Below are 27,617 nucleotides of genomic sequence, written 5' to 3'. Positions count from 1 at the left end.
CACGAAAATTTGCCGACGGGAAATGAAAATTTTTCAAGCTAACGGAAATTGGCATTCAGCGCCAGCAAGCGGTACTGACGCAGGACACCCAAGTTACCATAATAATATATGGCAAAGGCAGACAGACGTAAATCAATTAAATATGCCTGAGGAACCTCATATGTCTGAATATCCGTTGCAGGCACTGACGCATGAAATAAGTCAGCAGGGACACGTTCTGGGCCCCTCAAAAAAATAAATTGGACCCCGAGGTTGCCCAGATTATTTAATTGGTCCAAAATGATAGTAGTTCTGTCTTGTAGTGATAGTATTAACAAGCTACTTAGATTCAATTATTTTTGTGTAGAAAACGTTTACTTTAAAGCTTTAGTTGACAGCGGAGCTACAGTTAATATTATACGCTCATGCATATTTAATATGTTGCCTCTGCATATTAGGCGACAGAGGAACCCTAATAATCTCAATTTAACTTGTGTGACAGAGCATAAATTGAATGCAAAAGCTTCAATTTGCCTAAACGTAAGAAGGGATAATAGGACCTTTCCGACAAATTTTATAATATGCGATAACTTTCCGTATGAGGCAATTATAGGCGCAAATTTTTTAAGGTCTAATAGAGTACTGTTGAGTACTGTAATAGAGTATGTTGCCTCTGCATATTAGGCGACAGAGGAACCCTAATAATCCCAATCTAACTAGAGTGACAGAGCATAAATTGGATGCAAAGGGTTCAATTTGCCTAAACGTAAAAAGGGACAATAGGATCTTTCCAACAAATTTTACAATATGAGATAACTCTCCTTACGAGGCAATTATATTCGCAAATTTCTTAAGGTCTAATAAGATAGTAATAGACGTGGCTAATGAAAAGCTTGTCTACCCGGCTAAGGTAGGGGAAGAAATTTCTACCTTAAGAAATTGTAACAGAGGCTACGAAGACAACGTAACAGTAAACAAAATTTTTTATGGTATAATGTCGCAATATTTTGAATATCATTTCTTGCAAAAAAAACATGGTATAGTTAGAAATTTGTTCAATTATCCTGAGAGATATTTCAGAGATGAAGTAAATTTAAAAAATAATGGTATTAAATCTGCAAAAATAAGAATAAGAGATATGCAACAGTACAGGTCAAACGAAATTAAGAAAATATCAGAATTATGGAAAAACATCGTAAAACCCAACGTGACGCCGCAAGATGCCCCAATGGCGCAGCATAGCGCAAATATGAATCTAATAAACAATGAAAATAAAGAGAAATATTACGGATTCGCAATAAGGAAAACAAAAGTCCCTCCCAAAACGATGCAAAAAATTCAAATATCACAGATGCATTGAGCCAGTGATTAGCAAATCCGAAATATGGTTTGCGACCCCATCAAATGAAATTCCTGAAAATCTGCTATGTGAGGAACAGATTATATCTTATGACAAATGAGAAGGTTTTATTTGGGTAACTAATAACCACGAAAATGATACAATTACAATAAAAAAGGGGACATGTTTAGTTCAAATCCAAGTTTTATCAGAGAATGATTTAAATAGATGGGAAAATTCTAGAAGAAACCTAGTTAGCGGCATTAAAACCTCTAATAACAAATATCCTCTAACTAAATCGCAATTTTTAAACAAATTTAATATGGATCATATTACGGACTTGGAACTTAAGAAAAAATTATGCGAATTATTATGGAATTTTAAAGAAGTATTTTCTGCATCTGAAGATGACATCGGACTGATTCCATTTTATGAACACTCAATTTTAACGACTGGTAATCCCGTAGCAAAACAGCCATATCGTGTGCCATATAAGGACAAAGAATGGTTAAAAAAATAAAATCCATGAATTAGAAAAAAATAAAATTATACGCCCAAGTATAAGTGCGTATAGTGCACCAGTGATCTTAGTACCAAAAAAGAATGGTGATCTTAGACTTGTAGTAGATTATAGAGCCCTCAACAAACAAGTAGTTAGCGATAAATTTCCTCTACCAAGAATAGATGAAATTCTTGACTCAATTTCAAGCAAAAACAAAATTTTTACTTCTTTGGACCTTACCCAAGGCTACCACCAAGTGAATATAATCGAAAAAGATGTCCATGAAACTGCATTTTCCGCATCTGAATATGGTTCAGATGAATACTTAAGGGTACCTTTTGGGCTTAAAACAAGTTCAATTACTCGACATAGATCCCAAGTACATCTTTCAAGATGATTCACGACCATAATTCATTTCGTTGACGACGTTGTATGTGGAGGAGAAAAAATTAGACATCACTTAGCAAAAGTATCTAAGGTTTCCAGAAATTCAGACAGGGTACTTTAAAATTCCGGTTCGAGAAAATAAATTAACTTCAACCTAAAATTATATTTTAGGAGTAGTAGTAACACAAGGAGAGATATCCCCAGACCCTGATAAAATAATATATGTTGAAAACCTCAAGCCCCCCAGAACTATGAAAGAATTAAGGGGAATTTTAGGTCTTACTGGCTACATTAGAAAATTCCTACATAATTACGACCAAATTGCAAAACCTATCGAAAAATTCACTAAAGGGAACTCACATAATGTTAACTGGTCCCAAACTGCTCAATATTCCCTTGACCGTCTCAAAAGGGCACTTACTTCTAAACCAATATTATCACTTCGTGATTTCTAAAACGGACAATTTGTGGTCAAAACCGATGCTAGTTCAAAAGGCATTGGCGCAATTCTTTCGCAAATATTCCCGGTAGAAAACCCTAATCCTCTAGAGGGAACGCCTAAACAAAAACAAATGGAAAGTTATAAGCTATTCGAGCCGAACCTTATCAAAGGGCGAAATTAGTTATTCCGCCACAAACCTTGAATTATTATCTATAATCGACTACTTGAATAAATTTAGACACTCTTTAATTGGTAGAAAATTTATACTACTATCAGACCATAAAAGTTTTCAGTACCTGCGTACATTTAAAAGCCCCATGGGAATTCTAGCTAGATGGATTATTAAAATGCAAGATCTAGATTACGAAATTTGAATATTCAAAAGGTAAAGAAAACGCAGCTTGCGATTTTATGAGTAGATACCCAGAAAATATGCCGTCGGAAGCTGAAGAAAATGAAGTTAACGCTATCAATGCTAAGAGCAAACATGGACGTAAGAAAAACAAAGTCAAGGACACGTTAAAAGACAATAAGATTAACCATGGTCCCTTGTCTTTAGAAAATATAAAAAGAAAGCAAAAAAAGGACGAAATGTGTTCAGCGCTTATTAATTATTTTGTGAATGACAATGCGTTACCGAATAAATTCAAAACTCTTAGAAAAGAGATAGATAATTTTTACTATGATCTTGATGAAGAAGAACTATGTAGAATCGTGACTGCTGAGACAAATAGAAACCAAACCTCAATAATACCTGTATTACCACAAAACTTAATAGTGCCTGCATTTGAATATTTTCATTCAGATACAGGTGTACACTTAGGAGTAACGAAAACTTTCCAAAAATTAAAACAATATTTTTACGTACCTGCGGAAATAACAAAACTTAAAAAATTTGTAAATACATGCGAAGCGTGTAACTTAAGAAAAATCCCCCCAGCTTATCCTAATCCTCCAATGGGACAGGTCCCGGTAGCAAAGTACCCCTTCGGTATTATCTCATTTGACTTATACGGAACAAGTGGAGCCTTGCCTGTTTCCAGCAGAGGCCATACTTGTATTCTTTCGGTTATAGATCACTTTTCTGGGTTTACTTTTGCAAAAGCATTAAAAAATCAAGGTGCTTACGCCACCAGTAAGGCGTTAGCAAAATTATTTTTAAAATTTGGCATTCCAAATAAGGTTTTGAGTGACAACGGAAGCAATTTTGTTTCAAAGGTAACGAAAGATTTAATGAGTTTTCTTAATATAGAGAAAATGGTAACAACACCGTACCACCCACAGGCTAATGGTAAAATAGAAAATAGGCATAAAATATTTCCGAACGTATTAAGCATTTATACAAAAGACAATAGGAATGATTGGGATCAATTCTTACCTTACTTAACTAACGTAATCAATACTGCTTATTCAGAAACAACTAAATATAATCCATTTTATTTACTTTTTGGTCGTGATTTTAGAATCCCGTATAATGAGATTATTGAATCTCGGCAGTATTTTAATAACTCGGAGGATTATAAACAAGATTCATAAATAGGATGAGTGAAATTTACAAAATAGTTAAGCAAGAGCTTTAAAAACTTAAAAGAAAGGAAGAGCCAATAAATTAACCTAAAGTCAAAAGGACTTAAGATTTCAAAGTAGGAAACTTTGTTTGCCGACAAAACTAAGCGAAGAAAAACGAAAAAAAACTTTCAAACAGATACTCTGGAAAGAAAATATTAATAAGAAGGTTCAACAACGGTTAGAATTTTAAAAGGGTAAACTTTAATAGCAGAAGAACTTACATGGCGGGTATTAGCCGAATAAAAAGAGTAAAATTTTTGGACATATGGTTATCACTTTCCTCGTCTACTGATTAGTCAGATGCCGAAAATAAACCCCCTAGATCAAGATTGGCAGAGCTAAAACCCTTGAATTTCAAGCAAGACTATTTTGAGGATGAGAGCGATGAGAAGAATTTTGAAGAATTTTTAGCAATGAAAAATCTAGTTATTCCTAAGAAAAAATCCCTAATACCAGGATTTTTTCCAGAAAAAAAAAACACCAATATCTCCAAAAAGCTATTCACCGGCGAGCGCAAGAGGGTTGGATTATACAATATCTCCAAAAACCCAATTTTTCCCCGATAGAATTTTAACCCCTTGTCCCCCCCAAATATTTCCTGGTGATATGGTTTCCTCTGCAACACCCATTGAAAGGTCTCTATGTTTACAAGAAGAACTAATCAGAGATGTAGAAACCCCCGGTATTACTGTAAAGAAAACTCCTCCCAAAGATTCAACTAAAACACACCTGCGAGAAGCTATGGATTTAATAAATTTCCCCATAAAAACGAGTCAAAGAACATTTCCCGAGAATAAAACTCTTAAGGATGACCAGCAAGGACAATATCATGATATAACTGTGTCCAAGGTCAAGCCTAAACAGTGGACTTCATGGAGGGAAACCTTAGTACAAAAAATGCCCCATCCTCCTGAGGACATGGCATTCAAACAGTGGAGGAACCCCGCAAAAACTCTTGATTCCTCCCAAAACTCTCAAGAATTTTTCAAATCTCGAGTTGAAAACTCAAGGCGAGGACTTAGAGAATAAACCTTCTACTTCCAGAGGAGTAGAAATTTACAAAGGAAGGGCAGGTGATACCTCAAAAAGTGCCACCTCTAAAAGTTCTAATCCGGATTCGTCGGAAACCAGTTCCGAAGAGTCTGACGGCGAATCAGACCATATGGTAGTTACAGAAATAGGGAAATCAAGACCGACTTCAGCAGCCGCACACGCGAAAGAAACGAAATTAAAACGGGAAGAATTTTTGAAAAACAATACAAAAGTTCGACCATGTTTCGCTAGAAAAAACGAAAAAGAAAAAACCAGAAAAAGTCGAGGAGAAAGTAACAACAAAATCGGGGAGAACGGTTAAAAAAACCTGATAGATGGAATTATACTTCTTCTGTATAGGATTAAGAGACTTTAATGGATAGGCGTCATAAGGGAATAATAATCTAAGAACTTTTAATTTACGAGTAAAAATACGTAATTATATTTAATTACGAGTAAATATAAAAATGCTGTAGAGAAATTTTGCTCAACATATATCAGTTCCCGAAAACAAATTCTAATTAAAAAGTTGTATATAATTAATTTGAATAATTTCCTTTAAAGTACCAAGGACACCAAAATGAAAACACATTTAGCCCTCTTAATCTATTTTAGGTCTATTCATACCTGAAAATCCGGGTTTCCTACGAGTTTTTGTTTAGCTGCTATTAGCATTTTTAGTTTGAATAAATTCGCAAAACAGTGTTGTCAATAATAAAACAACGATAAACTTCGGAGCTGAATAATATTAGCGAAAACTATTTCCTACGAATCCGACACTGTTTTTCATTTGTGAAAATTAAAATTTACAAAATCTGTTGATTGTTATATATATAAATTAGTGAAAATACATTTTGTGAAAAAATATGACCTCAAGTTCAGAAAGTGACTATTCTGATGTGTCAGAAAATATAAGCGCTAGATGGTATGCAAGATACCATTTCAAGATACTTGTTCCAGCTAGAACCCGACACCGTGCCGGCGGATCGACCACACGCCGCCGACAAGGCTTGGCGCCACCGACGTGTCGTAATTCCAACAGCGTACCGAAGGCATGCCGTCACCACAAAAGGCAGCGACGAGTGTCGGTTGTAAAATTGCTGGTTCGGCGCTTTTCTAGGTCGTCAACAGCAAAATCAGATCCTGCACTTCGCGCGTCAGGGCTTCTTTCGATTTTCCTTCTTCTAACCAAGTCAGGGCGTGCATTATCCCTAGAATTTCTGGTATTCACCCGAAAATCTATGGGTCACCCCGAAAAAAAATTTGGTTCCCCGAATCCCCCAAAACCACGCAATCACGGTGCCACCCCTGGCGATTTATCACCAGTGACTTTCCCTGCCAAATATTACTTGGCATACCATAATTCTTCACTAGTCTCTTGTTCATTAATTTTCGTCTCTTTTGTTACTATGCATAAATAAGAGACAGATGCAATTGCCAATATTGCAATATACACAGTTCTTCATGTGTTGACAAAAAACAGGATCGTCTTTATGAAATGAGTTAAGATCATTTCGAATGCAGTTTCCCAATCGCTATTTCTTACATCGTTTGTAGTCAAGAATTTTATTTTCAAGTTGAATCCCCCAAAAAAAAACCTTCTATTGTGACAAATTTAGCTATAGACTAAGCTATGTACAAGGTTTGGGAATTAAAGATTGAACTGGAAGTTACCTAAAAAATATAATTCAAAAATAAGTTGTAAACTATTGAATATAGGAGGGGGGATAGGGGGCTATCATTTTTAAATGATAATACCTCATTTTTTTATTGAAAGCGGGGATGCCAAAAGGTTAATTATTGTTTTTATTTAAAATGGAGACAGAAGAAAATGATATCAAATTCCCTAGGGAACCATTGAAATATTTTGATAGACCCAAGGCCCCCCATTAGGACTTGTTCATTGTCTTGGGTATTTTGCAACTTCTCATAGGCTACTGGCCTCAATCGGCTTTTGTGTGTGCCCCCTGTTAATTATATTCTTTGGAACTTATTGAATGCCACGGCAAATCTATGACTCAGTTTGCCAATAATTTGGGGTATATCTGAGTAATTTTGATATTTTTGTTGTTGTCTTTGTACCCCCTTACTCATACCCTCAATTTTTTTCAAGGAACACTAAGTTTTTTAATGTTATTTTCCATTTTTGTTTTAACCATATAGTTACATAGTTATTTTTTAAGTAACTTATTTTTTAATTAAAGCTGAGACAGAAGCCTGGGACTGGGGTATCCAGAGGGGGGGGGGGAAGTAGTACATTTAAATTATAAGATATCAAATTTTTTTTTATTGAAAGCAGGGATCCCCAATTTTTCTTTTTCTAATTTAAAGCAGAGACGGTATTTTATCAAGGTGGTATCCAGAGAGGGGGGGCAGTAGTGGGCTATAATATTTAAATCATAATACCTCGATTTTTTTTAAAGAAGGGGTGCCAATAAGTTAAATATTTTTGTTATTTAAAGCACAGACAGTATCCTATCAAGATAGTATAGAAGAGGGGGGGCATAGGGAGCTATTATATTTAAGGGATAGTACCTTGATAGTACCTGTTTTTAATACAAGATATATTTTTAATAATCCAAAAGAGCAAAAAAAAAAAACAATCAATATCAAAGTAACCCATTTCAACTGTTTTAAATGTGATAGGCAAAGGGCATTATAAAAAAAATTAATCTTCTAAGTTAAAAGCTATATTCAAAGTTTTCTGATTAGCATAATTTAATATTAAAATGGTCTGGCCTAAAAAATAAGACACATGTATAGTCAGAACTCCATTGCAAATCCATATATAGCTAAATTTATAAAGACTCCCTCCCCCTCCCTCCCTCCATAATGGCGGAAAATATACCCTGAATTATAAAGCAACACCATATTTTTGGTATATAGCCTAGACTGTAGTTTCCAACAAAATTTAGTATTTCAGCACAATTCAAAATAATGAGTATTTTTCAGGCTCTTTTATAATTAAATAATCACTTTACAGGGACAATTAATTTTGAGCCATGAAGGGGCTAGAAGACTCAGAACAGCCCATAGAAACCTAGTAACCCTATGCTCAAAAATTTGCTTCTTTAAATAACTGGCTAAGGAGAAAAATAGGTCATATGTAGCTGACTAATGATTGAAGCTGACTTAGGCTATATATTTCCATATTAGGGGGGAGTAAAGCATAGGCTCGTGGTATCAACTTCAAAGTCTAATAACCATAATAATTTATTTATTATGAAGTAACTAAGCAAGAGTCTTTTATTCAGGCTCATCACTAAACAAAATATAACCCAGTTGTGCTGATGATCTGTATCTGGTAATTATGTCAGTGATTCCAATACTCAAAATTTAAATGGGGTAAAAATAACCAGTTAGCCATGATAAAATAAAAAGTAGCAAAATAGAAATAAGAAGGTATTTTTCAAAGTCTAACTGAGGCAACTACTCCCCCTCATATAAATGGCACCCCAAAATTATGTGGCCTAATGCTGAATTAGAATAAACAGTGTACAATGGCAAATACAAACAATACAATATATATTGTATATGATTCATAATACAATAATATATATTACATAATAACAATGACAGATAATGATCTAATAGTATTGATTTATTTAATCAACATTTGTCATTCAGAGAAGCCATGACTCTCTAATTTTGTTCTTAATATAATTCCTGTTTTGTTCCACTAAATTTTTTTTGGTACTGTTCTAATATATGGGCAACATGCAAGAATGCAACTTGACAAAAGCCAAGAACAGATAACATTACCCAGTAATTTCCTATCTTATGCTCTATAAACAAGGGGTTTGTAACTCCAGGAACTATATTCAAACTTTAGTTTTTTGGGGTTTAGGAGGAAAAAGGTACCTAGGTTAGTTTAAGTTATGTATTTATCATATGTTATGCTTTACCCCCACCCCCCTAATGTGCAAATATACAGCCAAAATTTGTTTCTAAACTATTATATTTTTATCCTATTTTGTTTTACTTCACTAGCATTAACCAAACTTCACTTGTCGCATGTTCCCCAGGTATTAGAACAGTACCTTTTTTTCTTGCATTGCTTTAGTATAACACTGTGACATCCTTTTCACTAATAAATACCCATAATTTTTTGAAGGCCTATAGGATATATGTTCTGAAAATTCAATCCATTATTATTATTGTTGCTGGTCTGCCTGTGAGTATTTGATGTTCATATGTTAGTCCTAAAACTCAGCTGCCCTTGCCTGAGACTATAGGCAGGCAGACCTTATGTCACTTGTTCACATGCAAATCCATGCAACTTGTTGGGTCAACTAATTTTGAATGAATTTTGTGTTAGTGTAACTGTCTGAGCTTATAAACTGGGTTGCCTGTCTAAGACTTTAGGCAGGTGGACCCTATGGCACTTGTTTGGACACAAGTCCAGGCAACTTTTCAGTCAACCAATTTTCAATTAATTCTGTTTTAGTGTAACTGTCTTGGCTTATAGATTGGGTTTTATGACTGAGGACTGCAAGTCCAGGTGACTTAGTGGTCATATTAATCATAGGACTTGGTCAAATTACCTTAGATTCTAGGGGGACAGGCCTACTTGGAAAGTCTACTTGAATTACAATAGAGATGACTAAGATTTTTGGGCTGACTCACAACAGACAATGTCTATGGAACTTGCTGATGAAGAAGCATCCTAAGCCTAATTTTCCTGGCCACATAAATTCTCAAGGTTGACTAAGTTTTAGGATTGATATGTGACCACCAAGTTGCCTGAACTGCAATTGGAACTATGAAAAGCCATCTGTATGACTTTGTTGTTTTCTCTATGTATCAGTGGGGTAATGTAATTTCTTTTGTGTGACATTTTAGTGGATCATACATTAAATGAGAAAACTAAAAAGCATTTAGTATAACTTTATTAATGTTTCTTCTATAACAATTTGATGTTTAAAAAGTCATAGAGAAGACTTTATATCATTCTCCATGTTTAAAGTAAACACAATAGGCTTTTGCCTATTGTTTTGATTTTATAGTGCTTTGTATATAATAGTAATTGACAATGTTTGTTGCTTAGAGCATAAAGAACATATGACTTTAATAGGCCTAGTCAAACAGCGCTTATCCAAGTAGGCTAATTTGTATTTCTAATATAAAAAAAGAATAAAAGGTATAGGCCTATGCTACTAGCCTATTATATAGTAACTATGAGTTAGATTTATATAAAAATTTTCAAGCAAATCACACAGCCTACTAGGTGTCTTAACTTAGCCTACATAAGGTAGGCTATCAGTGGAAGTCATTAGGTCTGCAAAACTACCAATAGGGTAGCCTATATATTGATGCTTTCTTTTAGAATCATTAATGTTTACCTTTACACTGCTTCATGGTTAAAAGATCCTGGAATGCCAAAAATCCTAGCAACATCAAGATAGGCCTAGTCTAGCCAAGCTCTTTTCAAGAAGCATTCCTTAAAAAGTATTTTTCAAAGAAAAGAGCTTTGCTGAACTAGGTTCCGATTTCTGTTTTACCATAACATAGAAGAAAACAACACTTTCTAATGCTATATGCTGTTTTTTTTTTTTTTGGTCATTTTATGCTTTTTAAAAGCACAAGTTCTTTATTTTTAAAATTGGCCACGAACTTGCGTATTGGAATAAATTATTTAAACAGGCGATATTTATCCTTAAAAAATAAATTATAGGTTTTTCACACTAATTTAAGACGTATATGGCTGTGTAAGTTTGCAATTGACCAATTTAATGAATTAGTTTTCATTTTAGGTGTCCTTGGTACTTTAATATAAAAGGTCTACCCGTACCATTCCAGTACGATGCATCCAGTCTAACTGAAAGAAGCCGTGATAGGAAGTACTAAGCGAGAAATATTCACACACCTTAGAAATGATCTTTGGTTATTTTCTCTTCCAAGAGAAACTGTTGGAACTTTTTTCTTGTTATAATAATACAGAAAGAATAGACCCAAGTTACAAAACAGAATTACTGTTACAAAATGTGGGTACGATAACCATAAAACAAGGGTGTCGACTTGTAACTAGAGAGTCAACTGTCCGAACGCCGTTAATTACCCGGCACAAAGATAATAAGTCCCAAAATAACCAACTTCAAGGCAATTAACCTGTCGTACACTATTCCCAATATAGAATACGAGGAAATGAAAACCTCGATATGGTCCAAAATAGAAAAGAATAAAGGGACAATAAGGCTTACAAAAACAAGCGAAGCATTAGATTCTCAGATTCCCCTATCTACAAATGAAGACCAGAGATTAACGTATGGGCATAATAGATACGGATTGTTCTCTACCAGTTTGTGGTGGAACATGCTACTGGCCGTATGTTTCGTATTCGCGACTTCCCTGACCATAAGAACCCTATTGACTTGTAATTACGGAAAAATCCTGAGACTAATAAGGCAAAAACCAAGAGAAGAACACGGGGAAACGGCTGAAATGCAGAGGTTAAACCCGGAACCCCATGAGAACACCTAAGCCAAGAAAAAGGTAAGACATTAGAAAACGAGTGGGTATAGACGTCTCCACTCGTCCTTGCTATGTCTTGTTCCCTCATTGTAAGGTTGTTTACGTAAAACTGTGTGGCTACAACGCTCCAATATGCGTTTCTTAAACAGCACAGAGGTGCGTGAACAATGCAGGCATGAAATATGTTGTAAAATTAGACCTCAAACTTAATAATGTAGAGTAAATTATGTTTATTTAATAAGTATTGAAGACTTAAACAAACCTTTTATCGTTGTTTCCTTTCTCAAAACAAATTTGAAGACATCTCTGTTTTAGATTTCCCAATGGGAATTATGTCGTTTTATTATAACCAAGGTTATGTAGTAATATCAGTGTATCTTTTTATATTATCTTGTAGGGTAATCTTCACCCTAAAATGCACCCAGTCGTATTGTTTACTATGTATTAAGACTACTTGATTTTAAAGAACGTGTGATTCTGCCTCGTTATTTTTATTACAGGAAGTGGATTGACATATTGGATATCGATCATTACAATGAGTTGTCCAGTGCAGATACAATCTAGTAGCATCTATTTTCATCATGCCTCAACCAACGAAGAGTACTCACCATAGATTCCAGCCAATTTTCATCCCAGCTTCGTCTAAGAAAACAACAGTTACCTTTTGATCGTTGTTTCTTCGACCACGAACCATATTACGTATCAGGTAACATTATATTTGAATCTCAGCATCCAGGGCATTATTGAACTATATAATCACATAAATTCTGAGACCCCATCGACCAGTACAAGATATAAGTACATAAATATCGCCTTTGATAATCATTATGGACCCATATACTATATGACTGTATAGTTATGATATTTGATGACCCCAAAAACTATTTATGTGTCACAGACTCACGCGTCGAATCCCTTTCGACCATCACTCGATATCCATCCTATCCCCTCTGTGTGGACAGTTCATATCTCTGTTATCCCATAAATGTTACGAGATAATTTCTGAAAAATGGACCTGGAAACCAAAATTAACCCCAGTGAGCAACCCCTCAGTGACAATATACCCCTCCCACAAGTTAAAGACAATATGTTGAAGGAGTCACTATAGTTTGATGTCGACCTGTTCCAAATCCAAACTTCAATTCCCCCGTGATTAACCTAGGAATCACCGTAAAGGTTAATAGACGCAAGCCATAAGCTAATAATTTTATAAGAGACACAAATGAACAATTTTATACGAGAATACATTCTCTATGTGCCTTAAAATATCCCAAAAATGATATGCCGAGAAGAAAATAAACGCACTCCCAGTTTTCGACCCCTTAATGATAAGACACCCCACGAACTATCAAAAATCAGGTGAGAATGAACTCTGATACCATATTCCCACACCTGTAGTTGGAAGCATCATTTCCCAATTGACAATTAGAGAAAGCTCGTCGTGGGAAGACAATCATGCTCGAACTGTTCCATGAAGAAACTATATTGTAAGTGCTTTAAAAAATTTTTGCCAAGACAAAAGGAGTAAAGGACAATAATTTACAACAGAAGGATTGAGTACGCTAATGAGACTCGAATGGTGATGAAATATATATGAAATTACGTATATTACTTCTCAATAACCTTGATAACTAAAAAATCCCATTATCCTTTCCTTAACGTTGCGTAGTAAACATCCCCAGTGAAAGTTGTTTAATGTTGCCAGTGGACATGGTGAACCCATTGTTATGTATTTTAAATCGTTCTTGTATTTGATGTTAGATGTTCGTATAGTTTTAGATGTTGCGTTGTCGATCTATTCATTTAATGTAACGTAGATAGAAAGTAGTATGCTATATAGACAGCAAAAAAAAGCCTTGTAAAAAGTGAATTCAAAAAAAATCTTGTGTGAAGGGAAAATAGCCCCAACCCTGTTGGAAATCTAAAAGTAATAATCAGTGTTAGATGTAAAAAAAAAATTCTCTAGTATAATAGCTAGGCTAGAACCATGAAAAATCTTACTCCGATAAATGAATTTTAGATAGGGATGTAAAATAAAATAAGAAGAGTAATACAGAAAATTTTTAGCACTCCTGAGTAAGCCAAAATATAAACATGAAATAATACAATGTCAATCACAATTATGTAGAATAAATAGTTAATAAATTGCGAAAATTTCAAAAGCCCAAAGGCAAGCAAGTGCTAATGAAGGGACGTCATTAATTAATGGAAGGGTAATATGTACCGTGAGTAAAATGTGATATATTTAAAATACCAAAATAAAGTTCCTTCTTTCTAAAGATAATTCCAACTTCCTCTAATTAAGTTTAAATCTAGTTTCAAAAAGAAAGAAAAGTTTTTAATCAGAAAAGAGAAAAATTGCAGTTAGCCTCAGACAAAGAACGGCGCTATCCAAGCTTTGGATTTCGCTAGATAGTGGGTAATTAAAAAGATGCTACGCACAATATTTCTAAGGAAGTTTAAATTATAAGAACCGTGTGAACATTTGAATCATCAGAAATATTTAAAACAATTTATTGGACGAAGGGTTCGCATCCTTGGGCCACTTAAACCAATTGTGAGCCAGTTCTTAGAACGCAGGACAAAAAACTATGTTTGATAGAGGGGTTAAAGTGCTTTTTGGAATTATTCGTAAATCATATTTAGGCTGATTATTATTATTATCGATAGACTTATTTCGGCGTTCAAGCTTTGCAATTCTTTCATTGTTGTATCTCAGCCACCGTTGTCATCATTTGAAGTGACCCACTGCTGTTCACCTAAATATGTAAGTCTCAGTAAATCTATTGCTTTTTACCTGTGTTTATTTCATTTTATATGTCTGTATCTAGCCTAATAACAGGTAATTAGTTCGCATGTCTCCAAGCTACGTTCCCAGGGAATCTGATCTCCAGATAGCTTGAGGAGAAGAGGTCACATTTATATGGCTACACATTTTATTTTCTCTCAGTAATTGAGGGTGGCGCAGGCCTTGATAGCAAAATCTTTAGCGCTATAAGCGGCGCTATCGGAGACCTTATAAGGTGTAAGATCGCAGCTTTAAAGTACGACGTTAGATTTGACGCGGTCAATATTTATGACCACAATTGCCTCAGTCATTTCTGTTATCGCTAATATTTCTTTTATAGCTAAAAATTTCTTTTATAGCCACAAAATTTCATTTATCGCTACAAAGACTACTCGATTTTAAAGAATGTGCGATTCTGCCTCGTTATTTTTATTACAGGGAGTGGATTGACATATTGGATATCGATTATTACAATGAGTTGTTCAGTGCAGATACAACCTAGTAGTACCTATCTTCATCATACCTCAACCAACTAAGAGTACTCACCAGAGACTCCAGCCAATTTTCATCCCAGCTACGTCTACGAAAACAACAGTTACTTTTGATCATTGTTTCCTCGACCATGAACCATACTACGTATCAGGTAAAATTAGATTTGAATCTCAGTATCCAGTGGATTGTCGAACTATATAATCACATAAATTCTGAGAACCCCATGGACCTGTACAACATATAAGTACATAAATATCACCTCTGATAATCATTATGGACCCATATACCATATCACCATATAGTCATGATTTTTGATGACCTCAAAAACTATTTATGTGTCACAGACTTACTCGTCAAATCCCTTTTGATCATCTCTCGGAATCCATCCTATCCCCTTTGTGTGGAAAGTCCATATCTCTGTTATCCTATAAATGTTGAGAGATAATTTCTGAAAAATGGACCTGGAAACCAAAATTAACCCCAGTGAACAACCCCTCAGTGACAATATACCCCTACCACAAGTTAAAGACAATATGTTGAAGGAGTCACTATAGTTTGATGTCGACCTGTTCCAAATCCAAACTTCAATTCCCCCGTGATTAACCTAGAAATCACCGCAAAGGTTAATAGACGCAAGCCATGAGCTAACAATTTTATAAGAGACACAAATGAACAATTTTATACGAGAATACATTCTCTGTGTGCCTCAAAATATCCCAAAAATGATATGCTGAGAAGAAAATAAACGCACTCCCAGTGTTCGACCCCTTAATGAGAAGGCACCCTATGAACTATCAAAAATCAGGTGAGAATGAACTCTGATAGCAAATTCCCACACTTGAAGTTGAAAGCATCATTTTCCAGTTGACAATTAGAGGAAGCTTGTCGTGTGAACACAATCAGGCTCGAACTGTTCCATGAAGAAACTATATTGTAAGTGCTTTAAAAATTTTTGCCAACACGAAAAGAGTGAAGGACAATAATTTACAACAGAAGGATTGAGTACGCTAAAGAGACTCGAATGGTGATGAAATAGATGTGAATTTACATATGTTACTTCTCAATAACTTTGATACTAAAAAATCCCAATATCCTATCATTAACGTTGCGTAGCAAACATCCCCAGTGAACATTTTCTAATGTTACCAGTGGATATGGTGAATCCTATGTTGTTCTTTTTAAATCTTTCTTGTATTTAATTTAAGATGTCCGGATAGAGTTATATATAGTATTGTCGAGCTATTCGTTTGAATTAGCGTAGATATAAAGAAGTGTTACATATAGACAGCAAAAAAAAAGCCTTGTAAAAACTGAAATCAAAAAAAAATATTCTGTGAAGGTAGAGTAGCCCCAACCTTTTTGGAAATTTAAAAGTAATCAGTTTTAGATGTAGAAAAAAAATCTTTAGTATAGTAGCTAGCCTAGAACCATGAATAATCTTAATCCGGTAGATGAATTTAAGATAGGGATGTAGAATAAAAAAGAAAGAAAGAAAATTAATAGAGAAAATTTTTAGCACTCCTGATTAAGCCAAAACATAAATATGCAATAATTATGTAGAATAAATAGTTAATAAATTGCGAACATTTCAAAAGCCCAAAGGCAAGCAAATCCTATTGACGGGACGTCATTAATTAATGGGAAGGGTAATATGTACCATGAGTAAAATGCGATATATTTAAGATACCAAAATAAAGTTCCTTCTTTCTAAAGATAATTCCGACTTCCTCTAATTAAGTTTAAATCTAATTTCAAAAAGAAAGAAAAGTCCTTAATCAGCAAAGAGAAAAATTGCAGTTAGCCTCAGACAAAGAACGGCGCTATCCAAGCTTTGAATTTCACTAAGATAATGAGTAATATAAAAGATGCTACGCACAATATTTCTAAGAAAGTGTAAACTATAAGAACTGTGTGAACGTTCGAATAATCAAAAATATTTGAAACAATTTATTGGACGAAGGGTTCGCATCCTCGGGCCACTTAAGCCAATCGGGAGCCAGTTCTTAAGAGCGCAGGACAAAAAAAAAATACGTTTGATAGTGGGGTAAAAATGCTTTTTGAAAATATTCGTAAATCAGATTCAGGTTGATTATCATTATTATTATTATCGATAGACTTATTTCGGCGTTCAAGCTTTGCAATTCTATCATTGTTGTTATCTCAGCCACCGTTGTTGTCATTTGAAATGACCCACTGCTATTCACCTAAATATGTAAGTCTCAATAAATCTATTGCTTTTTACCTGTGTTTATTTCATGTGTTTAGCTCGAGGAGAAGAGGTCACATTTATATGGCTACACATTTTATTTTCTCTCAGTAATTGAGGGTGGCGCAGGCCTTGATAGCACAATCTTTAGCGCTATAAGCGGCGCTATCGGAGAACTTATAAGGTGTAAGATCGCACCTTTAAAGTACGAAGTTAGATTTGACGCGGTCAATCTTTATGACCACAATTAAGCCCAGTCCCATAAAAATTTTTATCGCCACATCTGGATGATCCAAGCCAATTCAAAGATCTTCATAATGCGATGATCCCAATCACTCAACTATCTTTCAACAAATCTGGTGTAGCAACTTTAGAATCCCAGTAGGACTTTTGTAAGAATGTAGGCAAAATCTCCGCGCAAAATTTTTCAGGCTGATATTAAGAATATCCATTATCCCACTGTCAAGAAACAAACAAATTTTTCTCATCAGCAACACTTGGCAATACAGCTCCAGTATTCACCTCGTCCCATCCATTTTGTTGTCTTCTCAACTGAAAATTCACTCAAATGTTCCAAAGCGTGAAGTAGAGACTGAACAAAATAATGGTGACTGTGACCAAATTCGCTCGTAAAGAAAGGATGTAACAACAGCAACTGAGCTTGAACCTTGGTAACATATTTTGAAGTTTTCTGAACATACGAGAGACGTCAAACATTCCTTGATAAAAATACAAACTATACTAAATATCAAGTCACCCACGCACCTTTCTTAGGGGTCGTTATATAGAACAAATGGTCATGTACGGTTTTGGAAAAGCTTGTTCGTTCGCAAATGATAGCTCATAGTAGTATCCTTTTTAAGAGTAGAAACAGATTAGTGGTCAGCCTGCCTCCCATTCATCATCCCTTGTAGCCTTAGGCGCATCACATGACATCGGATGAAAATTCAAAAATGGCAATTTTAACCAGAACTATCGAAAGATCCCAAAAATGTTTCTCTGGACGCATTAAAATAATGGCCCGAGGGAAAAGGGTCCTCGAATATAGCTAATTCTTCACAGACACATTGTTGCTGAAAGGGGAACACACTACACCTTGTTGAAGTAGGATTTAGGCAAGAATTTCCTATTTATGTCATTTGACAGCACATTGTGAACCCATGGAACCACCAATATTCTTCCCCACCCCCTCTTGCAATTTTGCACATTCAGAAATGTTGTAAATAGTTTAGTGATCTTGTTGATATGAGGCTAATTTGTACCATAGAAGCCCAAAATTCGAAGACATTAAGTGAAACAGCGTTTAGATTACTACAAAGTTGGTGCTTAAAAGTTTGTGAGCTTGCTAATCAGGCGTCTGGTGCTGGAGCAAATTAATTAGCACGATGATAGTTATTAGAAAGATATACTGTATATGAAGTGTTTTAAGCAAAGAACAGAATGTTTTAGAAAGGGGAGAGAATGCACGGACCAAATTTACACTCTCAGAGTAATGTCTGAGAAGCGTCTGTATTTTTGGCAGCTTTAATCCTCAGTATTATGGATTGTGCATAGGTATTTAATTCAGCAGATGAAAGGGGTCAAGTGAAATTCCATCCTTGTATGGTATCTCAGTTAAGTAAATTAAAGTGATTAGTGTTGTATACGAGAAGTAAATAGTTTGGTGCTGAGTCAGAAGTTAAGCAGGATTGTATCCTATTCCTGTTTACATGGATTATTTTGATGGACTTTGTAATAAGGAACACGGCAAAGGCTATGGGAGTGCAAGGAAATAAATTGGAAAGGCAAAACTTTCCTACATTACTCAGATGATTTAAGTGTCTTAGGTAAAATGTTAGCAAATGAATAAATTTTGGAGGTTTTGAGACTTCGAGGTGCAGGAATAGGTTTCAAAATCAATGTTAAAAAGACAAAATCTCATAAACAAAGAATAAATGAAGGTGAAGAAGTGATGTTGGGTAACATAAAAATTGGGTAGGAAATAAAAAGTAGAATAGCGAAGGCCCAAGATGTATTTTTACAGTTGAAAAAGCTTCAAAAGAATAGAAAAATAAGTATATAAACCAAGAATAGAATATTGGAAGCTATGATAGTTACAGTGGTAAAGTATGGTTCAAAAACGTGGGCGCTTCGGAAGGCAGATGCCCATTTGTTCAAAATTTTCAAGACGTAAGCTTATTGTTAGGTACCTCTTTGACGGATCGTATGTAAAACAACAAGCTGTGCGAAAAATGTGATTCTATTCAACTTTCTAAAGCTATAAGGAAAGAAACGTTTAGATGACCAGGACATATTTGACGGTGAAACCCAAAATATTTTTTTTTGTCATCCATCTAAGGCTAAATGAAAAGCAGAAACTTCTCGGGAGACCGCATAGCGGCAAGCTTTGAATACGAGTAGATTTGGGTGGAAGAGCAGCGTGTGTTACTCTGTCAGCTTCCGGTAGCTTGGGTTGTTTGTAGCAGTAGTAGACGTCTAAATTCAAATACCATCTAATAAATACTTGACAAATAACGCAGACATTTTACTATGTGGATATGCAAGTCAAGCAAAGATTCTTTCGAAGCAGGAAAGTAGTCGGAAAGAAAGGCCTTTCGACTTGAACCCACACAAATTTAGGAAAGAGTCCTAGATAGTTAAAGGTCCATAGCTAAAAAAAATATTAAGATTGTACTATGAAAGTTCTGAACCAAAACGCACCGCACCTATTAATTATTTCCCAAATACAACTTGATCGCCACTAAGGCTGGCTATTATGGATTTCTGAGCTTGTCATATACGAGTTTTAACGCTAATATTGAGTTAAAAGTCTAAAATCAATTAATTCTAGAACATAATTCATGAATCCAGAAATATCGAAGGTGTCTTTGAGTCACTTTTCGTAGATATTAAATGTGGAGGCAAGGATTTAATTGTTGGTATTATTTATCGATCTCCTAGTGGCTCTATTCCACTGTTTCTACGCACCGTTAATGATCTACTGGATACCATCCTAAAACAGTCGACTGAATTAATTATTATGGGAGATATAAATTTGATGGATATAAGGTCTTCTGTATTTTTGGATTTTTTGTCGTCCATGCTTGCTACGAGTAATTCAACTTCTTTATACATTTCATCTCGCATAACAGAAAGTACCTTATCTCTTATCGGCAATATTATTTGTACGGCTGCCATCATCCAAAATTATGTTTTATTGACTGATATTTCTGAACGTTTCGTTGTTTTTTCGATATACTGGTTTGATAAAGTGGCTATTGAGAGGACTTATGAGTCTGGTAAGAGGCCTTTTAGGTTTGGTGAAGTGGAATTGATGCTTCTTAGGTCAAGATTGGCAGAAATTTCTTGGGGTGGTTTTGAGAGTGATTCTAATTTTTGTAATTTATTTGATACTTTTTATGAGTCTATTAAAGACGTTGTTCTTGATGTTTGCTCTGCTTCACCTTCTAATCGTAAGTCTAAGAATGCTTTTCCTCTAAATCCTTGGATGACCCCTGGTCTCCTTAGGAATTGTAGGAGAAAAAATATTCTCTGGAGGGCCTTTAAGTCTGCTAGCCCTTCAATGAAAGCTATTTGCTTTCAGCGATTTAAAATTTATAGGAATATTTATAATTCTGTGTGTCGAAAGGCCAAGTCCCAGTATTATTTTAATTGTTTTTCAGATTATGGTAAAGATATACGAAAAACTTGGCAGGTTATAAATTCTGTGCTTAGGCCCTCTTTTCAGTCTCCATCAACCCCTTCTTTTTTGGATCTCGAAGGCAAAATCATCGAAGGTGAGCTGAATGTTCATGATGCATTTACTTCATATTTTGCGAATATTGGTAAGAGAACTGCTTCGGCTCTTAGTTCTTATCCTTCAAGATCCCATTTCAGGTCTTATCTTTGGCCACCTTGTATGAAGTCAATAATTTTGGAACCAGCGACGGAGAATCAAATTGCTAAAATTGTTATGGGATTGAAAAATTGTTCGTCTTCTGGCCTTGATAATATTCCTACTAAAGTAATTAAGTTCATACTTCCTTCCATTATTTCTCCCTTAACAAAACTTATTAACCTCTCCTTTCAGCATGGTATTTTCCCGAGTAGTCTCAAGCGTGCTCGAGTCATCATATTATATAAGGGGGGGACACGAAATGATCTAGCCAACTATCGGCCAATTTCTTTGTTGTCTGTGTTTAGCAAAATATTTGAGAAGGCGATGCTTTCTCGTGTTAATAATTTTCTTACTTCTAAAGATTTTTTTCATAATTTTCAATTTGGTTTTCGAGCACATCATTCAACTGAGCATGCTTGTGCAGTTTTACTGAATTATCTTCATTCTGCCATAGATTCCCATTTGATTCCTGCTGCTTTGTTTCTGGATGTTCGTAAAGCCTTTGATTCTTTAACCCACAGTGTTCTTCTATTTAAACTTTCTCATTTTGGCGTAAGAGGTAGTGCGTGTTATTGGTTCAAGTCTTTCTTGTCTGGTAGAATAATTTCTGTTGATCCACCTTTTCGCTCACCATCAAGTGTTGACCAGGGGGTCCCTCAAGGGTCAGTTTTAGGGCCGGCACTGTTTTTAATTTATATAAATGACCTAATTTTTGCAGTTAGAAATAAAAATCCTCTTCATTGCTGTCGTCTATTTCATCCAACAGTCTCCCCTACCCATAACTATAGTTTGCATATCTCGGATTCTCTTGCTACTTTTGCCAATGATACCACCCTTATTACTTCTGGGAGAACAGAGGATGAGATTCGTACAAAGTTAGTGGACCTCTTTGAGAAAGTTTCAATTTGGTTTGAAGCTAACTCTCTTGCCTTAAATGTTTCTAAAACTAGTTTTTTAGTTTTTTCTCGTATATCCCAGGCTTGTCCTCAATTATCTGAAATTCATATATCAAAAGGCTTTATTAGTAGACCAAAGGATGGCCATGTCCGTTTCCTAGGTATCCTCCTAGATGAAAATTTATCTTTTAAACACCATATTGATTTGATTAAAATGAAGGTATGCAGACACCTCGGTATTCTAAGAAAACTAAAACATATCTTTCCAGGGCCAATTTTAAGAATCCTATTTCATAGCTTAATTCATTCTTATGTTTCCTATTGTTCAGTCATATGGATGTCTACTTTCCCTTCTTTTCTCAAACCGCTTTCGAATACTTATGATAAAGCTATAAATCTTATCCAGGATGTAAATCGGTCGGCAACTAAACCGTTACTTGATATTAAAAAACTTTATATTCTTTCCTGTGCGTCTTTCGCTTTTCTTCAGCTCCATGGCGATATTCCTAGGTCCCTTAGATTTACGTCTTCTTTTATATCTGATCGGTCAAATTATCAACTCCGTAGTTCTCTAAATATCCAAATTCCCCATACACCAACAATAAGATCTGATTTTAATCCTCTTGTTGCGTGTCATTTGACATGGAACACCCTTCTCGATTCGGCTTGAGAATGCCACTCGTTTGGCACCTTCAAAAGACTAGCAAAAAATATTTGTTTTCATGATATTAATTTTCTTTACTTTTGCCTGCTGCCAATAGTTCTTTCATTTTATTATATTTTTTTTTTTTTTTTTTTATATATAGATGTTGTGATTCACTGTAGTATGATAAAGCTTATTTAATGAACTCTCCTTATTTTTTTTTTTTTTTTTTTTATTAAGCAAATGGTTTACATTTTAAAAGTTCAAATGCTTATGTTTATATTTTTAAATATTAATTTTATGTTTATATTGTTTAAATCTTAAGCGTTTAAATTTTTAATGTTTATTTGATCTTTTCATAATCCCCCTCCTACAGGCCATGAAGCCTTTGTGGAGATTTGTAGATTGTTATGTAATTATTTTACTGGTATATGGAAAATAAATCTATCTATCTATCTATCTATCTAATAATGCTTCTTTTTCCTCAAAGCAGTCAGAAGAACATAGTCCAGTAGGCTAGATACGAACCCATGCTCTAGACTAGAGCCACCGACCTATAAAGCTAATTTTTATCGGTTTTGGTTATCTGCCATACTTATTTTAATTTTATAGATCATTTTATCAAATTACAAATACAGTTTCTTTTCTAAGCTTCTTATTTCAACAGTTTTTTTTTTTTTTTTTAATATTGAATAGCGAGATTTTGCAAGAGGCTATCTTAAAAAGGGTTTTGCAAAAGGACCATAGAAAGGGCCGTATCCAGGATTTTCTTGCAGAGGGGGGGGGAGGGTTGTTTACAAAAGGTTTTTGTTTTTATCGGGAGGGGGAGGGGATACAAGAAAAACTTCAAAAAACGCATCAAAATTTGTTAGTTTTTTGTTTCGTTGAAACATTTCCGGGAGGGGGGGGGATTCAAACCCCCTACCCGTATATATACATATATATATATATATATATATATATATATATATATATATATATATATATATATATATATATATCCAAATTTCGTGTAAAACATAAAACTGGAATCCATTATTTTTGCTTTAAGCACAAAAAGTTCGAAGAAATGATATTAGTGATGTTTCGACAATCGACAGAAAACCAAATTACCAATTAGAAAAAGAACGCAAATTAAAATTGACAACCGTCTTAAACATGCACTCTTTACGAATATGTATAATCCCGAAAACCCCCTTTTTAGGATAAAATCCTTTTTTTTACTAAGTTATTTTGTAAGATATAATATTTTTTCGGGATGAAATCCCATTTTTAACTAAATCACTTTGTAAGATAGAAGGATGGCATTGATAAGCACAATAAATAGGGTTGGACTGCACAGGAGTATTGGTAATAGACTGAGTTCACAAAAATGTCGGCAATGTTCAGTTATTATTACCAAAGAATATAGCCTAAAATTTACCTGAAATTTATCACCCGTAGAACAGAAAGTACTGCAGTCACAGAATCAGGAAATGAAAGATCTGTGCTTTGACGTACACAGTCAACTGCTTCAAATGCGATTAGCATCTTATTTGTTTGTCTAGTATCACACTGACCTTGAAATGGTAGATCGTCGGCGTCACTGAAATCAATGGGAGCCAATTCCTTCTCATTCTCCTCAGCTACTGTTTCCTGTAAACACCCGTTAGCCCCTGATTGAATTGCACTTAACTTTTCTATTTCACCAAATAATGGTGTCGAGCATTCTCGTAATTCTATTGTTCTTAAATCATTGCCAACATCGGTATTTTGCCGAGTCTTTCCATCTTGACAGAGATGGTGCTCGTCATCTTGGACTAGCTTTTTTGTCTTTTGAAATTGGACACTATACAGAATGGACAAATAGGCACGAATTTTATCTCCTTCTTCTGATTGTTTATTCTGCTTGACAAAGTTGTTTAAAAGATTCCCAAGAAAAAGAAAGGAATCATCATCTGTCATCTAAAAAAGAAGAAGAAACACATAAAAAGTGAACATATCAAAGGAGTGGGCAGGCACATAAGATGAGAAATGTAAGCAAAATGGAGTGCAGATAAACAACCATCTTTAGATACCTGAATATGTCACAGTCATATGGTCAGATACCAGATACTGTAGATACTCAGATACTGTAGGTGGTCAATATTTGTATAGTCTCCGAGGATTCTTTAAGAAAGAACAAGTTTGACCCTCATCCACCCTCCAAACAAGAAAAAACATTTTTATGCAATTCTTCAGCGAAGAGCGGTCTTTCAATCATCCTGGTAAAGAAATCACTCCATCTTATGAGCAAGTATAGTTTTTACTTCGAAGAAACTTTAAAAAAAATTTTTGATCACTATACAATAAGGTTCTTATATATTGTAAAACCTTCATATTACATCTATCTTAGTACAGTTGGGACTAGGCTTATCTTATCTTCGACCTTATCCTCGTCGTTTTTAAATATCCCCCTATATTCTGCTGATGTTGTGCTTCAAACTAAAACCCTTTTCATTTCTCTAGTATTACACAACAAAAAAAGAAACATTTTAAAGCTGTAACAAAGCTATTTGCTGCGATTGATGATTTGGCTTTTCAAACGATATCTTTAAACAAGTAGCTTCTAATGCTGCGTCTCTAATTTAACATATTCTTAAGTTTACCCTGATTTGGTGAAAAATTTAATGTTATCTCAACGGATAAAACTGAATGTATAAGCGGTCCTACAAATTATAAAGGTACATTCCTATTGTCTGCAATTAGTAAAAATTCTTGCAAAGATAGTTAAACATCAACTTCAGATTTTTTTATTCTATCAAACTTGGGTTCCTAAAAGGCAAATCCACAGTTAAGCGATTCACCTCTTCATGGTAGAGATCAATTATACATTAGATAATGATTAGGAGATGAATACAAAAACATGAGTTTTGGCCAAATTCAGTAAGCTTTTTGCATCTTGTATCGTCTAGAAAACTTGTACTACATATAAAGATAGCAGAAATACTGTTCACCTTGATAGCCATTCAGCGAGTTGTAGGGCTCCTCAAGGCCCAGTCCCGGGAGCATCTATTTTTCTTCTGTTTATAAATGACCTACCTGAGTTACTACTACTTTCTACAATCAAATTTTCATATGAAGTTGTCGTTTTGGCATTCAAAAATGATTTATCGACACCCACATTTATACTATTCCTAACAAAATAAGAAATTAAAGAAGACTTTCCAGGAATTACCTCACGGGGTTATTTCAAGGGAGATCTGGTACATATTTTCTAACTTGACTTAAAAGCAGCTTTTTATCCTCGCCATTAAGAAAAATAAACAGCTTAAATTCTAAACTTTTGATCCAATAATGTGCAAACGAGACAGTGATCGTACAGTTGGTATTAATTCAAAAGAGAAATCACCATTGTTTGATGTTGGGTAATCATGGTATTGTGACTTTATTGGAAACAATTATGGAAAATTTGCTCGAAAATGACTCCTAAGCCTCACTGCCTTCCTATTTACAATTAAAGCGAAATGAAAACACACACAAATGGGTGGGATTTTTCAATGAGACAATGGAGAAACAACAAAGACACTTTTTCACTAATAACAATACAAGTCCAAATATTTCGAAGAAAAGAGAAACCAATCGGTCCTATTTTTCATTTCTTTTCTTGTACAGCGTTTGTGTTTTTCTTTTCCTCCTTCCTTTATATGTATTGTATATTTTAGATTATTTTAGTTTGTTTTGTTATTTCTCTTTTTCCCGCTGCTAAAGGCTTCTGGAACTATTGCCAAAACTTTCTGACTTAGATTGTCACTAATGAAAAAAAGTTTATCTTTGTTATTTTTCCATTGTATTATTAAAAAATGTACCCACTTTATACGTATTTTCATTTCATATTAAAACTAAAATTTGCTCGAAGTCACGCAAAACACAGTCATGGCAAACATTCGAGATAGCAGTGAAATAATGTTGAAAACCAAAAAGAAACCAAATGTACCATAAAACTGAATTGTAAGATGTAAAGGAGGGCACCAAATTAAAACTGATGCTTACACTCCACATCCTGTGTAAAACAGCCGAGTTAAATTATGGCTTGTACCGTTGTCCTAATAACCTACCGAAGCGTCTTTGGAAGGAGGGAGTCTCTCGCTGAGAATGAAAATTTAGAAATTCAGTCGGAGTTGGCGGACACTACCGTCCAATTCAGATTCGATGATGCTTTATTTTGCATAGCTGAAAATTTGAAGAAAAGTAGAAGAGAAAAAAGAACTGCAAAAAAGAGACATTATTTGAAAATTCAGTCTGTAAAGGCAGAAAGTAATATTTCTGACAAATTAAGCTTGTTGGCTCCAAACTGCAGCAGAAGAAAAGAGATTAAGGGGAAGGTATAGTTCCTTTCTATTGGGGAAAAACATAGATAATGGCATGTAGAATTGGAGGGACTACAACGGGTTTTAGAAAAGCCAAGTATTGAAGAAAAGTCGAGCAGTATTGAAGTAAAGAAAACCTGGCAAGGAGTTTGGGGTTTGTCCTATTAAGTTCCTGTGGAACTTGGTCCGATTGTAAGGCTATTTATGATTACCGTACTAAGGCATAGCCTTTCCAAACATTTGTCCCTCGGAAACACTCTCACATTAGCAGTCGTTACCTATTTCCCCAAACCTTTACCCTGTAGCCACATATCCTATTCTTATGCTGTGTTGTTATCGACATATATACCCTCCATGATTGACCCGTGGGGTTGGGCCCAGAAGAGGTTACTCCATGTTTCACTGAAATTTGTACCCTGTTTTACTGTACTCAAATAATCCCAGCAACAGTTCAAGTCTTTTACTACAAGAAATGCCAGCGAACACCATTCCGTAAGTCTCATTTTAATTCAGATGTGATAGTGATGAAATTCTCGCACTTAGCCTTAGGGGAGTTCATATACCCAACAACCCACCAGCAAAATGGAAAAACCAAAGAGGGGCAACAAGAAAAGAAAAGAAAGTAGAAAGAAAAGACAGTAATCATGACAGATATTTCGCCTGCAT

At 34.8% G+C, this 27,617-nt stretch overlaps 1 protein-coding gene across 6 annotated transcripts in view; it reads right to left on the bottom strand.

Annotated features, from left to right (window-relative positions):
• Positions 1-27,617, bottom strand: part of LOC148952083 (NCK-interacting protein with SH3 domain) — a 142,606-nt gene that overhangs the window by 34,596 nt on the left and 80,393 nt on the right. For all 6 annotated transcript variants that reach the window (XM_089088835.1, XM_089088834.1, XM_089088833.1 and 3 more), the window contains exon 3: positions 24,047-24,567. In XM_089088835.1, coding sequence (XP_088944961.1) covers positions 24,047-24,567 — 521 coding nt within the window. The remainder of the gene's footprint in view (positions 1-24,046; positions 24,568-27,617) is intronic.

Source organism: Artemia sp. Qi Xiang Cuo, chromosome 5, assembly GCF_049724085.1.
Source record: "Artemia sp. Qi Xiang Cuo chromosome 5, ASM4972408v1, whole genome shotgun sequence".
NCBI classification, from domain to species: domain Eukaryota; kingdom Metazoa; phylum Arthropoda; class Branchiopoda; order Anostraca; family Artemiidae; genus Artemia; species Artemia sp. Qi Xiang Cuo.
Note: the sequence above shows the minus strand (reverse complement) of the source record. Positions and strands in the feature narration are given on the sequence as shown.